Genomic DNA, 14,749 nt, shown 5'->3' with positions numbered 1-14,749 from the left:
TTGCTCTGTCCCTTAGAGGACACATCCCCTGCTGGGACAGGAGGCAGGACTCCTGCAGTGGGGTTACCAGGTGGACTAGTGAGGGAGTGGCTCCCACCTGGCCCTGTGTTCTGCCTAAAGAAGTGAAAGTGCCACACTGGAGACACAGAGCACCATTATAACTTCACTCCCGCTCTGTGCTGAACGTTCACAGAAGATGCACCACTCCCTTTTCTCCCATATTGTCTAAAAATACATGTGATAATGCATTTCTGTATTCCCTTTATACTCCTGCCTCAGTATGACGTCCGATTACATTGCTTAGGTATTCCCTCTTCACAACACTGTACTTTTCTCAGTGCTGTCTTCCAGAACCCCCAGCACTTCTGTCCACGTAACCTCCGCATTCCCATCAGCTCTTAGGCCAAACCCAAGGAGCCTCTCACACAGTCCAGAGCAGCAGCCTTGGTCTCGGCAAGGCCTTTCCTCCCCCAAATTAGCATTCTTTGTAAGCTACATGGAAGCTGTATGCTCCAGCTGTGGGTGAGTGATAGCAGCAATACAGAATGAGTCATACGATCTAATTATGCTATTGTCCAGCCCTACCCACCAACCCAATCACTTTTTTTTTTTTTTTTTTAAAGATTAATGGGATAGAGGTACAAAACCGGGAAGAAGCCGTGGCTCTTCTAACAAGTGAAGAAAACAAGAACTTCTCGCTGCTGATTGCAAGGCCTGAGCTCCAGGTGAGTCCAGCTCCTGTAGGGGAAGCTGGGTCTGTACTGCTGAAATCAGGCACTATGGAAAGAGCGCCAGGGTTCCTTAACAGATGAATGGATAAACAAAATGTGGTTCACACATACAATGGAATATAACTCAGCCATAAAGAGAACTGCAGTTCTGACACATGCTACAACATGGCTGAACCTTGAGAACATTACATTGAATGAAGTAAGCCAGACACAAAAGGATAGATATTGTATGATCCCACTTATATGAAATATCTAGAACAGGCAAATGCATACAGACAAAGTAGATTAGTGGTTTCCCAGGGGAAGAAGGAATGGAGAGGTGTCCCTCGCAAGGTAGAGAGTTTCTGTTTGGGGTCATGAAAAGTTTTGAAAATAGATACTGGTTATGGTTGCAGAACATGGTGAATGCATGCCACTGAATTATACACTTAAAAATGGTTAAAATGGCACTTTTTTGTTATATATATTTTACCATAATAAAAAGAAAAACCATCAGAACACTAAGTCCCCAGCCCTGCAGGACACTGCCTGAGTAATGGACCTGCACCTGAAGGCACTCCATACCCTCAAAAAGTTACTTAACTTGCTCTGATATAGAATCTATTTTGGATTAAATGACTTCGGGTAGTGATGACATCACCCTGGCATTGACACTACAGGCCTGGAAGGCTCATTGGCACAGAGACTCTAATGAAGGAAAAGGGAAGGAAATCTATTGGAGCAGAAAAGATAGCTGGGCATTGTGGCCATCAAGATGTTTTCCTTCCCAAGGCCTGACACACTGTGAAGTGCCAGCCTGGGTCTGTGTGGATCTCGGTCACAAGAGCAGAGTGTGGGAAAACAGAATTGCTGTTTCACTAGTAAAAGAAACATGTTTTTCGGTGCCGGCAAGTCAGTTCCGACTCATAGCTACTCTATGTACAACAGAACCGAACACTGCCTGGTCCTGCACCATCCTCAAAATCATTGCTATGTTTGAGCCCACTGTTGAAGCCACTGTGTCATTCCATCTCGTTGAGGGTCTTCCTCTTTTTTGCTGACCCTCTACCTTACCAACCATGATGTCCTTCTCCAGGGAATGGTCCCTCCTGTTAATATGTCCAAACTATGTGAGACAAAGTCTTACCATCCTTGCTTCCAAGGAGCATTCTGGCTGTACTTCTTCCAAGACAGATTTGTTCTGTTAAATGCCACGCTCTACGCAGAGCACTTGCCATACATTTTAGCCGCCCTGGGAGACTGAAGTTCCCAGAGGCTCACAAGTTACCCGGAAAGCTCCTGACAATGGGTGGGTGACAGCAAGAGATTCAGGTAGTGTGAGTCCAAGACCACTGTGCTATAATAAGCCTTCCAAAGAGGGAGTCCTGAACTCATACTGTTGGTGCTTTTGATCCACTTAGAATGGCAGTGAAGTGTCCAGAGGAGATCTCCTCTGCTATGAAACACAATTGAAAAGTAGTCCAGAGACAGCAGCATAAAGGGTGCCTGACTCAGCACAAATGGCAGATTCATTAATTTTAACAATTATTTACTCCAGAAGTCAGCTTTTTCTTAAAGGGCCACATAGTATTTTTAGCCTTGTGGTTTTGTTTCAGCTGTTCAACCCTGCCATTGTAGCTGGAACACAGCCCCAGACAATATGTAAGTGAATGGGCATGACTGTATTCCAACAAAACTGTTTAAAAAAAAACAAAAACAGGCAACAAGCCAGATTTGGCCCATGGCTGTAGTTTGCTGGCCCCTGAGCTAGTCTGCTCTTCTATGGGCAGGGGAGATAAGGGCCTGGTAAAGCGATAGACCTTGCCCAAGCCAAACAGCTAGAGGTAGGTGTTTTTTGTTTGTTTGTTTTTGGCAGAAAGAACACTTTCCACACTAAAAATGGTTTCTCTTTGGGGCCTACTAAACTTGCGTGGTGGCGCCAGCAGCAGCTAGACTTAGCTGCCATAGGTGGCCTACTTTGCTGAAAGTAGTTGATATCTAGCCACTGGAGACTCCCTGGCTTGGTGTAGGGCTGCAGGTCACTTTAACGTGAGGACAGGATGGTATTTTGACACAGAGCAAAACATTGGGTCAGACTGCATTTTAATGACTCCTGGAGGGAGCCCTAGAAATATATTCCCCCTCAGTAATGGCCTGGCTTTAAAAAATATTAATTAAAAAGAAAACAAGAGGAAACTGTCCTGAGGCATGTGTTGGCTGCTGCTTCCCCTCAGCTGGACGAAGGCTGGCTGGACGATGACCGGAACGACTTTCTGGACGACCTGCACATGGACATGCTGGAGGAGCAGCACCACCAGGCCATGCAGTTCACCGGGAGTGTGCTGCAGCAGGTAAGGTGCCTCCTGGCCAGCCCAGCCCTCTAGGCGCAGGCGGACCAGCGGCCTCCATCTCCCTGCCTGCCGCTAAGGACCGTCAGAGCCCCGTGCTTTTCTGTTTGAGCATCAGTGACATCCCAGCTGATCCTCTTCCTGGCCAAAAGGCACTACTCTGACTCTTAAACACTGAGCAGGAATGCCAAGGTGTAGCCAGCTTTCTGACACTTGGTTGGGAAAACACACGTGCCAGCATTAACATAAAAAAACAAAAACCAGCTGCTGCCAAGTTGATTCCAACTCATGGCGACTCCATGTGCTCCAGACAGGGCTTCAAACCAGTTCCTTCAGGTCTGAATCCCTGATGAGAATTTGCATTTCCACCCCAGATATACTGAATCAGAATCTACCTTTTAACAAGATCCCCCATGTGATCCTTATGTATAACTTCCTGGGACCCAGGAGCAGAGGAGAACTGTGCTTCATAGGGTTTTCCTGGTTGTGACCTTTCAGAAGCAGATCACTAGGCCTTTCTTCCAAGGCACCTCTGGGTGGGTTCGAACTGCCAACTTTTAGGTTAACAGTGATTGCTTCACCATTTGCCCCACACAGGCTCGATGCATTAATGTAGATCAGTGGAAATAAAGACATGTTTCTAGAGTAAAGCATTTCACCCCCTTTATTCAGAGCTGCTTAGAGCCCTTTATCTCCCTACTACACCACTACCACAGAGTCATAATCATTTATTCAATCCTTATGCACTAAACAGGCCCCATGTGCTTCCCACATATGGGTTTAATACTTATGATCACTCATGCGATAAGGCAACTCTTGTTATCGTCATTTTACAGATGAGAAAACTGAGGATGAAAATAAGTATAAGGACTTTCCCAGGTTAGAGATAAACTAGTTACCTCCAAGTCAACTATGACTTACGGCAACCCTATGTGTGTCAGAGTAGAACTGTGTTCCATAGGGTTTTCAATGGCTGATGTTTTGAAAGTACATATTGCTATTAAAAAAACATAGCATAGCGCACTTACAGAAATACCGCATGTGGGGAGGCCACAGGTGCCAAACAAACGTAGAAGGCGTACACTATTTGCATAAGAATACAGTAGATTGCCAGGCCTGTCTTCCGAGGCACCTCTGGGTAGATTTCAAGCACCAACCTTTCAGCTAGGAGCTAAGCACTTGAACATCAGAAGTTGTTGTTAGTTGCCACTGGGTCAGCCACAACTCACGGCAGCCTTACGCATAACAGAGCAAAACACTGCCCGGTCCCGTTAGAGGTACATCTAGCTAATTCCCAGGCTCTTGTCCTCATCCCAGGTCCCTCAGTAGTACAAACAGTTTGTGCTCAACTACTAACCTAACCTAAAGATTATAGCCAAGAAAACTCTATGAAGCAGTCCTACTCTGAAACACATGGGACGCCATGACTTGGAATTGAGGCCAAGGCAACAGGTTTGGTTTTGTCCCATAGTATTCAATATTATATGCTGAATATCATATGCAGATCCACAACCTTGGAAATGTAGAGCCTGCCCTGTCTGGAAGCACCTATCCTGCCATGAGAGAAAAAGTTGCCTACTTGCTCCTCAGCCCTCTGAGCATTTGTTACTGTCGTTTTCTGTTGCAGAAAAAGCACGAGGAAGATGGCGGAACCACAGACACAGCCACCATCTTGTCCAACCAACACGAAAAGGACAGCGGTGTGGGACGCACCGACGAAAGCACCCGCAACGATGAAAGCTCGGAGCAGGAGAACAATGGAGACGACCCCACGGCGTCTTCCAACCCGCTGGCGGGGCAGAGGAAGCTGACCTGCAGCCAGGACACTCTGGGCAGCGGCGACCTGCCCTTCAGCAACGAGTCCTTCATCTCGGCCGACTGCACCGACGCCGACTACCTGGGCATCCCGGTGGACGAGTGCGAGCGCTTCCGGGAGCTCCTGGAGCTCAAGTGCCAGGTGAAGAGCGCCAGTCCCTACAGCCTCTACTACCCCAGCAGCCCCCTGGAGGCGAGCAAGAGCGACCCCGAGAGCGTGGACAAGGAGCTGGAGCTGCTCAACGAGGAGCTGCGCAACATCGAGCTGGAGTGCCTCAGCATCGTGCGCGCCCACAAGATGCAGCAGCTCAAGGAGCAGTACCGCGAGTCCTGGATGCTGCACAACAGCTGCTTCCGACACTACACCAGCGTCGACGTCCGCAGACACGAGCTCTCGGACATCACCGAGCTCCCGGAGAAATCCGATAAAGATAGCTCGAGCGCCTACAATACCGGGGAGAGCTGCCGGAGCACCCCGCTCACCTTGGAAATCTCCCCCGACAACTCCTTGAGGAGGGCCACCGAGGGCATCAGCGAAGGGGCAGCGGGTACCACAGAAGCCTACGGGGCATCCCCAAAGAATCTGCTGTCCATCACTGAAGATCCTGAAGTCAGCACCCCTAACTATAGCCCTTCCAAAGAGCTGGACCTCAGCCAGCCGCTGGAGAGCAAAGAGAGGAAACCCAGCGACGAGAGCAGGAGCCCCACGCCCAGTCCGAAGCTGGGTGGCTCCTACCTGTCCCCCTACCACCATTCTCCCTACAAGCACGCCCACATCCCGGCCCACGCCCAGCACTACCAGAGCTACATGCAGCTGATCCAGCAGAAGTCCGCCGTGGAGTACGCGCAAAGCCAGGTGAGCCTGGTGAGCATGTGCAAGGACCTGAACGCCGCCAGCCAGTCGGAACCCAGGATGGAGTGGAAGGTCAAGATCCGGAGTGACGGCACGCGCTACATCACCAAGAGGCCGGTGAGGGACCGCCTGCTGAGGGAGCGCGCCCTCAAGATCCGGGAGGAGCGCAGCGGCATGACCACGGACGACGACGCCATCAGCGAGATGAAGATGGGGCGGTACTGGAGCAAAGAGGAGCGGAAGCAGCACCTGCTGAGAGCCAAGGAGCAGCGGCGGAGGCGGGAATTCATGATGCAGAGCAGGTTAGATTGCCTGAGAGAGCAGCAGGGCGCCGACGACAAGAAGGAGATGAACATCATTGAACTGAGCCACAAAAAGATGATGAAGAAGAGGAATAAAAAGATATTTGACAATTGGATGACAATCCAAGAACTTCTAACCCACGGCACAAAGTCTCCAGATGGCACTAGAGTATACAATTCCTTCTTATCCGTGACTACTGTATAATTCCCACTTCTGCATTATGTACATAAAAAAAGAACGCTACCATTGGGGTAGAGATTCCTGCCTCGTTCAATGCGGCAAGTTTTTGTATATAAGAGAAATACAGCCACTCTGTTTATAGTCGAAAGTTGTGAACTCTGCAACACTGGGTGGCATAGCTCTATTTTAACTGGAGGAAAACCACCCTTAGTATCTTGGAAGGCAATATTAACAAACGAGCTTTTTTTCAGATAGCAATTGTACTTTTTTACTTGTTATCTTTTGCATAAAGTGTTTAAATTTCAAAAAAAAAAAACCTTTTATTAAGCATACTTTCACAAAATAATTTGTTTAAACTATATTCCTATAAAAAAGTTAAACGTGCTTTGTTTCCTGCCTAAAACACAAATACAGCTGCCAGTATGTATTTTTAATGGAACTCTATTTTGTAACGTTGCTTTGCTGGATGTGTTTCATATGAGTGGCCATTAATATATTATTTAGCTCAAGGTTTCGACTCAAACCACCAAACTCTTTGGCTGATGGTTTAATACACATAACCAAGGCAGCAGTGTTTTTAGTGTTGAGATATACATTTAAGCGTATTTCTGGTTACGGTTCCGAAGAGAGTGTAAAGGTTTTAACTGAAAGCAGACTATCGCGCAGCTTTACGGAAGATTAAAGCATGTTTGCAAATACTGCAGCCCGTTGGACGAATTTGCATGTACAGGAAAGTTGTGGATGGAGACGGTTTGTGGAATTTTAAGTGCTCTTTGTAGTTAACCTTGGTTTATAGATTTGAAGGTACAGACTTTGACAAGCCAAGTTCACAAAATCATGATTAGTTACAAACATTAAGTAAAATAAATTATTTTCTATTTGATATGTTTTGAAGTGATTCCTCATTTTACAGTGGTGCCTATGAAATAAAAACCTTTTGCAATGGTTATCTTTTTTCCTCGGTTGTATTACCTGCTACCTCGGGAGGATTTGAGTCTTTCAGACCGTCTGACACCTTGATTCTGCCCAGTGACGGATGTAAAACTAAGGTCGATCAGTCAAGAATAAGAAAGCAAATTCACCATATAATCCTGCACTCTGTCAGCCTCATAGAAAGCCTCAACCTGGTCCAATATCTATAAACAAGAATAGCTATGAACAAGTTTGTCAGGGTTATGTTTTCAATAAAATCTCTTTGATTTATTGCAACCATTAGTGTCGTGATAACTAATAACTGTCAGTAGCTAGGCCTAACTTTTCATTTCTAAGATGCAGCTGAGAATCAGACGATATTTTCATAGAATTACAGGGTCACCAGAGTGGGTGGGGATACCCAGGGGCAGTTTACCCCTGGGTAAAAAAAAGATGTTTTGTTTTGTTTTGTTTTTTAAAAGATGTGGTGAAACCCATGTGGTGTAAACAGATGAAATTGTGCACTACAGATTAGTAAGTAAGCACACAAAGTCTGTGCATACCTCGCTTATTGGGTAATCAGTCCCTGCTTATACCTTTCAGACTACAACAACTCCTAGGACTCTAAATAATGAATTTGCCACAAACTGTTCCTAATTATAATGTTTAAACCAATTTCAGCTGCAATACCTACTAGAAAAAAAAAAATAAGGTTAGTAAGGGTGTCGTTTTCATCTGCCATGATGCCAGATACCTGGCTTATTCACGGACCTGATTGAAATTTTTATTGAAATGACCAGGTGTTTCAGCAACTCAGACATAGATTTCTCCCACAGACCAGTTTCACCCCAGAACCCTCCTATGGGGCCAGAATCTTGAGACTAATTCGTTGTCACACTGATAATAGAACAACTTAATGAAAATAACACACTGAAATCCTTATTCCTCACTATTAAGATGTCTGTTGATTACCTCTTCCAGAACCAGCCATTGCTAAGATAATTACGTCCGCTACTTTATTCTGATCAACCCTCCAAAGTGAGGTTTTTGCAAAAGGTGGGTGATTACAAACATGGTTTTCCAATACTCTGCAAGTTCAGCTTCCAACAGAATTGGATCCCTGGCTCCCAAGAAAACTCCCCATCTCCAGCACTCTGACCTCGTACCCTGTCTTCCCAGATCATATTTCACAGAGAATGAACCTGGGTCAGATGCATTATAATTTGTTGAGAGGCATACATAAGCATATGGGCTTCTTTGGGGAAATAAGTTTCCTACCTTTGCACGTTCTCATTAAAGGCCAGAGGGGGACATGTGGCCCCCAGAATGAAGAGCTGTAACCCAAACAGTCATGTGACATCAGAGTCAACCAGAAGTGCTTCTAACCTGGGCTCCTGGGGGCCAGCCTGTGCCACTTAGACAGAAGAGTACCGAAAACCGAATCAGCTGCCATTGAGTCAGTTCCAACCCATAGCAACCCCGTGTGTGTCGGAACAGAACCGTGCTCCAGGGGGTTCTCAATGACCAATTTTTCAGAAGTAGACCACCAGGCCTTTCTCCTGAGGCACCACTAAAAGGGTTCAAATCACCAACATTTAATTAGTAGTTGAGCGTTTAACAGCTTGTGACACATAGGGACTCCTGTGAAAGAGTAGGGGAAATAAAAACTAACACACATTCAGAGCCTTCTATTCTCACTTATTTTAAAAATCATTTTTCACTCAGATACACATGGTTGGCAATGTAACATGAGGTTTCACAAATCTAACAAATCAATCACTAAAGGTAATTAGAAGAGATCTTAAAACCATCACTTTACCAATGAGCAGGCAACTCAGTAGGCAAAGACATGCAGCTTATTAATAGCCAAACTGGGATTTTAATTCAGAACCCAACACCTGGTCCCCCCATTCTTTTCGCCATATACTCAGGGGAGAGAGAGGGAGCCCTCATGTGCACAGTTAACTTAGGTGCTTTCAACTCTGCACCCTCAACCAAAATACACACATTCCCCAGTGGATGCCCTGGAGGGAGCAGAAGCCAGGAGGCATGAATCTGCCATTTCCTCAGTGGGTCTATAAGCTCCCAAGAGCCTCGCGGTGAGAGCATTTCCTAGCAGGTGGTCAAGTTGAGGGATTTTCCAGGATAATGGCGACAAAAGGCAGTTTACATCCTCTGTACTGGCTGACCTGAAACCCTAACTCTCATGAAAACAAAAAGTCCACTGTAACCAACAGGCCTGTCTACCACCCCTGCTTCTTAACCTTTTTTTTATTTTCTGGGCCCATTTCAAAATCTGATGGAAGCTATGAATTCTCTCTGCTGAAAAACGTACATAGAATAGCTCACAATTTCAGGGACTTCCTATGTCCTCAAAGTCCTTTCAAGGATTTCCATTAAAGGTACAAAAAGCACAAGTTTAGATGCACTAAATTTGATACCTCTGTTCATTTTTCAAACTTCTTTTTTGAATTTGCTTCTTCTCTCTCCTGTTCCCTTGAGTTGATTCTGACTCACAGCCACCCTGTAGGACAGAGTAGAACTCCCCATAGGTTCTCCAAGGAGTGGCCGGTGAATTCGAACTGATTCGAACTGCCAACCTTTTGGTTAGCAGCTCAGCTTTTAGCCACCGCACCACCAGGACTCGTGGCTTCTTCTAACACCATTATTTGAATGCCCACTTTTGACACCAAGGGATACATTTTTTCTCCTTACAACCATATTCTTCAAGGCAACTGAAATTCAACAAACCACTGGTACCTATACTATACTCTCTTAGGGTTGTTTGTCTCACAGTTAAATAAAATCGGCAACTGTGAGTGCAGATTCCTGATTCTCCGAAGCAGCCAGTCCATTGGCTCCATGTGACAGCAGTTGGATGGCTCAAGTGTAAACTCTCTAAAACACAAAGGGAAGGAAATGAGAGTTTAATGACTATCTAGAGCTATGTAGCCCAATACAGTAGCCACTAGCCATAAAAAAAAAAAAAAGCCATATGGGCTATTAAACCTGTAAAACGTGGTTAATCCAAATTGCAATGTGCTGGTAGTATAAAACACACTATTTCAAAGAGTTGGTATTTTTTTTAAAAAAACGTATGGTATTTCATTAATTTCTGCATGTTGAAATGCTATTTTGCATACATGAGGTTAAATTTAAAAATATAACTAATTTTATCATTTCTTTTTAGTTTTTAAAGTGGCCACTAGAAAATTTGGAAAGTACACATGTGGCTTTCATTATATTTCTATTGGACAGCACTTAGTATCAGGCATTTATGTGCTAAACACTTGACTTCCTCATCTCACTAAACCCTGGAGGCAGTTCTGCCAGGCAGATGGCATGATCAACATTTTAGACTCAGATTAAGAATCCTGCCCAGATGAGTACAAAGATGGAATTTGAATTCACATTTGCCTGATGCCGAACGCTTTAACTGTTGTCGCTACGCCTCCATCAATATCTCAAGGAGTAATTCAAAGTACGGTTAGGTTCCGTTAACATTTGTAACGCAGTCATGATTACAATAATAAAAAAAAAAATCACTTCATTGTGAGAGGTATTTCACTGTTCCCTTTAAGCTCTAAATTTCAGAATATCCTAACTCTCCTGGCAAGAAGGAAAGACAATGTCTAAAAATATCAAAATTCTGGACACAGATTAAGCTTTTCATCTTTTAAACGCAAACAAGAGATCCCAAATAGCAAGAGTCAGAAATATGATGAGGAAGGACGACACATTACATTGCCTAGGGAATACTAGTTGGAGAACTAATTAGGACTATAAACTGAAGTATGAAAATCAACCAAATTATTATCTTTCTTGAGAAGTAGGTCAGAAATAGGTTATAGGTTACTTGTTAGCAAAATGGCCCCCAAACCAAGGAGCCAAATACAATTCTGCCATAAGCAACTGCAAATCCTGCTTATTTCTGTTTCCCAATTGTTTTCAGCATTTTAGGATTTCTGTGGCACAGCAACTAATTAAAAAGAAATCACTAAAACCAAGATAAGATGCAAGAATTCTCATAGCAAATGCTGAAGTCTTCAATTTTGATTAAATGTGAATTCCCTAAAGCAGTTAAAAAACAAAGTGTGGTTATTTGGGTTTCGTTCAGACGGGTTTTCCTGCTTAAATGATCCATTTTTCCTTAGCTTCCGGTTGCAACTAATCCTGAAAGGGCAGGGTCCAGGGGGGTGGGTGATATGCCTGGAAAATGGTTTTGCCTTTCGGGGCAGAGTGCTGACCTCGGTGCACTCAGCGTCTTTTTAAAATGAAAAACAGGGACTTAATGACCCCTGCTTTAATGGAGTCATTCCAAAGTCAAACTTGCTTAGCCAATTTAGTGAATCTTGCCCAAATCCTCAAAAGCCAAGGGAAACTCCCCAGACCTCATCGGAGTCTCTCAAAAATATATCAGGATTTAACTGAATTGTGTGTTTAATTTTCCTCCCTAGCTGCCACCCCAGACGTTATAGTTTGATTTAGCATTTCCAGCTCTGAGCAACCACGACCGCCTTTTGTGCTCAAGGAACTATGTCAGAGCCTGCACAAATTCATTCCACCACAATTTATTGTGTACACGTGCATTTCAGGGCAATGGTGGGTTCTCGTGCTGCTTACAGTCTAGTGGGAAAGAAAACTGTCATCTAGTCATCACACAAAACTGTTACAACATGTCAACAAGGTTGGAATGGGGGAAAAGACTTTCAGGGACTTTAGATACCCTCAGGAAACCCTGGTGGTGTAGTGGTTAAGTGCTACCGCTGCTAACCAAAAGATCAGCAGTTCAAATCCACCAGCTGCTCCTTGGAAACCCTATGGGGCGGTCTGTCCTATAGGGTTGCTATGAGTCCGACGTGACAATAACAGGTTTGGTTTAGAAAGCCTCAAAGTCCATTTAAGGACTTCCTCTAAAGGGACAAGAATTTAAACCAACTGAATTTGATAGCTCTGAGCATTTTTCGAACTTTTTTAAATTGCTTCTTACAGCACTATTTTATTTGAATGACCACTTTTGATATCAAGGGATACATTTTTTTCTTGTTAGACCCATATTCTTTAAGGCAACCAAAACTCTGCAAACCACTGTCATACCTATACTCTCCCAGAAATTGCCACACATGTTCAGAGAGGGTCTACTCAAAAAAGTTATGGTCACGTTAAAAACCAAATGATGAACATGAGTTAACTAGGCAAAGACAGTGGTTATACGCCAGGCAGAGGAACCAGCATGTACAAAGGTCCTGAGGTTGGAGAGGCAAGGCTTATTTGAACATTAAAAAAAAAAAAAGTATGACTTGAGCTCAGAGGAGTCCTGGTGGCACAGTGGTTAAGAGCTTGGCTGCTAACCAAAAGGTCAGTAGTTGGAATCCACCAGCCACTCCTTGGAAACCCTATGGGGCAGTTCTACTCTGTCCTATAGGATTGCTATTCATTGAAACTTACTTGATGGCAAGGGGTTTGGTTTGGTTTGAGCTAAGAAAGCACTGGAAGACAGAATGGCCTGCGATAAGATTGGAGAAAGAGTAGAAAGGAGTCTGTTTGACCATAAATATCTATTAAATATGTCCAACATTTACAGAGCACCTGCATGTGCCAGATACTATGCTAAATGCTTTGCATGTGTTAACTTGCTTAACTTAAATAGCCCTATGAGGTAGGTAGATTATTAGCTCTGTTTTGCAAATAAGGAAATAAAGGAGGCTTTGAGAAAGAACTTACTCATAATGAAACAGCTGGTCCATGAATACAGGACCAGTGAATTACCTTTCTGACCCATCTTAACTACTGTGGAGGAGCCCTGGTGGTCCAGTTGTTTAAAATGCCCACCTGCTACCAAAAAGTCTGGTGGTTCGAATCTACCGGCTGCTCTTTGGGAGAAAGATGTGGTAGTCTGCTTCTGTAAAGATTACAGCCTTGGAAACCCTACGAGGCAGTTCTACTCTGTCCTACAGGGTCGCCATGAGTCAAAACTGACTGACAGCAACGGGTTACTACCGTGCAGGAAGTAGCACCTCCATGTCAGAGGCTCATGGATTTTTAACCTTGGGAGAGGCTTATAAATTTCCACAGGCACCTAATGCCTGCATGTCTTAGTTATCCAGTGATGCTTTAATAGAAATACCATAAGCGGATGGCTTTAACTAACAGATTTATTCTCTCACAGTCTAGGAGGCTAGAAGTCCAAGTTCAGGGCACTAGCTGCACAAGAAGGCTTTCTCACTCTGTTGGCCCTGGGGGAAAGACCTTGTGATCAATCTTCCCCTAGTCTAGAAGCCTCTCAGGCACAGGGACCCCAGATCCAAAGGATGCGTTCCCCTCCTGGTTCTTGCTTGGTGGTAATGAGGAACCCCTTTTCTCTGCTCACCTCTCTCTTTTGTATCTCAGAAGAGACTGTCAAGATACAACCTAACCCTATAGACTGAGTCATGCCTCACTAACATAACTCTCTCTAATCCTGCCTCGTTAACATCATAGAGGTAAAATTTACAAGATTTACAACACACAGGAAAATCACATCAGATCACAAAATGGTGGACAACGACACAACACTGTGAATCATGGCCTAGCCAAGTTGACACACATATTTAGAGGATACAATTTGACCCATTAACATTGGATCCAAAACCTATGTTTATCATTTGGTGCCATACCTTTCTCCACCTCAGGATGAAATCTATTTACAATCACATTGCTTCCCATTTCTACGCCACTGTGGATGATAAACTTCACAGACTGGGTCAACTCACTTCAGCAGTCATCAGATTGACCACTGGATTGGACACACTCCCCCATCCGGGTTCTACCGTCCCATCACCCACCACCAAACACAGAGATAAAAAGCTTAGTAAGAGGGTTCCTCCTCTCTCACGCCAGCTAAAACCTTTCTACCAGTTCCTTCTACTACCTGAGAGGAGTACCTGATCTGATGAGGCTGGTCCCATTGAATGCATAATGAAGAAGGTAATTTAAGTAGTTTCAGGGCGACTACACAGTTTCTTTGATTACCCTGTCCTCTGAAACATCTCTCCTGTATTGCTCCCTACTGTGTACACTAATGTGGGTAACTCCATACAGAAGGAGAAGGTTTTCCAATCCCTGCTGCCACACCATCAGATCTTTCTGTCATAAATGATCTCCAAAGGATCGTAAGCAGAGGGCACAGGTTTCCAAAGGGACTAAACAGAAAGGTTTTTAGTGCCAATGACCTGGAACCACAGTTAGCACACGGGAATTAAAACAAATCCTAATTAACTATAGTTGAAGCTTTCCCATTTTCTGAGAAGCAGGGGGTTTAAGACACAAAATGTGGGATTTACACAGAATGACTGAGAAATGAGCTCACTGGTTTGGTTTTAGAGCAGTGTTATGGATGAAGTGTACTGGGTTCTGAGAGAAAAGTATGTTTCTAAAGACCACATTCACTATGTCACTATGTGCCCTTAGAAGGTGCCAGTTTAAACTGGACCTTGTCACTAATATTTATGAGACTTGGTCACCTTAATGACATGGACATGCCCACTCACTGGATTCTGAGCCACCAACGTTTTAAGTGGTTCTTTTTGGGGGCAAGACTCATATTTTACCTTTTTTTTAAATAGACTTTTATATCTTCTGGCTCTTTT

General features: G+C 44.3%; 1 protein-coding gene across 2 annotated transcripts in view; it reads left to right on the top strand.

Annotated features, from left to right (window-relative positions):
- The window catches only part of PDZRN3 (PDZ domain containing ring finger 3), a 275,944-nt gene extending 268,567 nt beyond the window's left edge, over window positions 1-7,377 (top strand). For both annotated transcript variants that reach the window (XM_049862426.1, XM_049862427.1), the window contains 3 exons: window positions 624-725; window positions 2,945-3,061; window positions 4,686-7,377. In XM_049862426.1, coding sequence (XP_049718383.1) covers window positions 624-725; window positions 2,945-3,061; window positions 4,686-6,233 — 1,767 coding nt within the window. In that variant the 3' untranslated portion in view covers window positions 6,234-7,377. The remainder of the gene's footprint in view (window positions 1-623; window positions 726-2,944; window positions 3,062-4,685) is intronic.
- Window positions 7,378-14,749: the final 7,372 nt, after the last annotated feature.

Source organism: Elephas maximus, chromosome 20 (assembly GCF_024166365.1).
Source record: "Elephas maximus indicus isolate mEleMax1 chromosome 20, mEleMax1 primary haplotype, whole genome shotgun sequence".
Lineage (NCBI taxonomy): Eukaryota > Metazoa > Chordata > Mammalia > Proboscidea > Elephantidae > Elephas > Elephas maximus.
The sequence above is the reverse complement of the archived record's forward strand: the minus strand, read 5'-3'. Positions and strand labels throughout refer to the sequence as shown.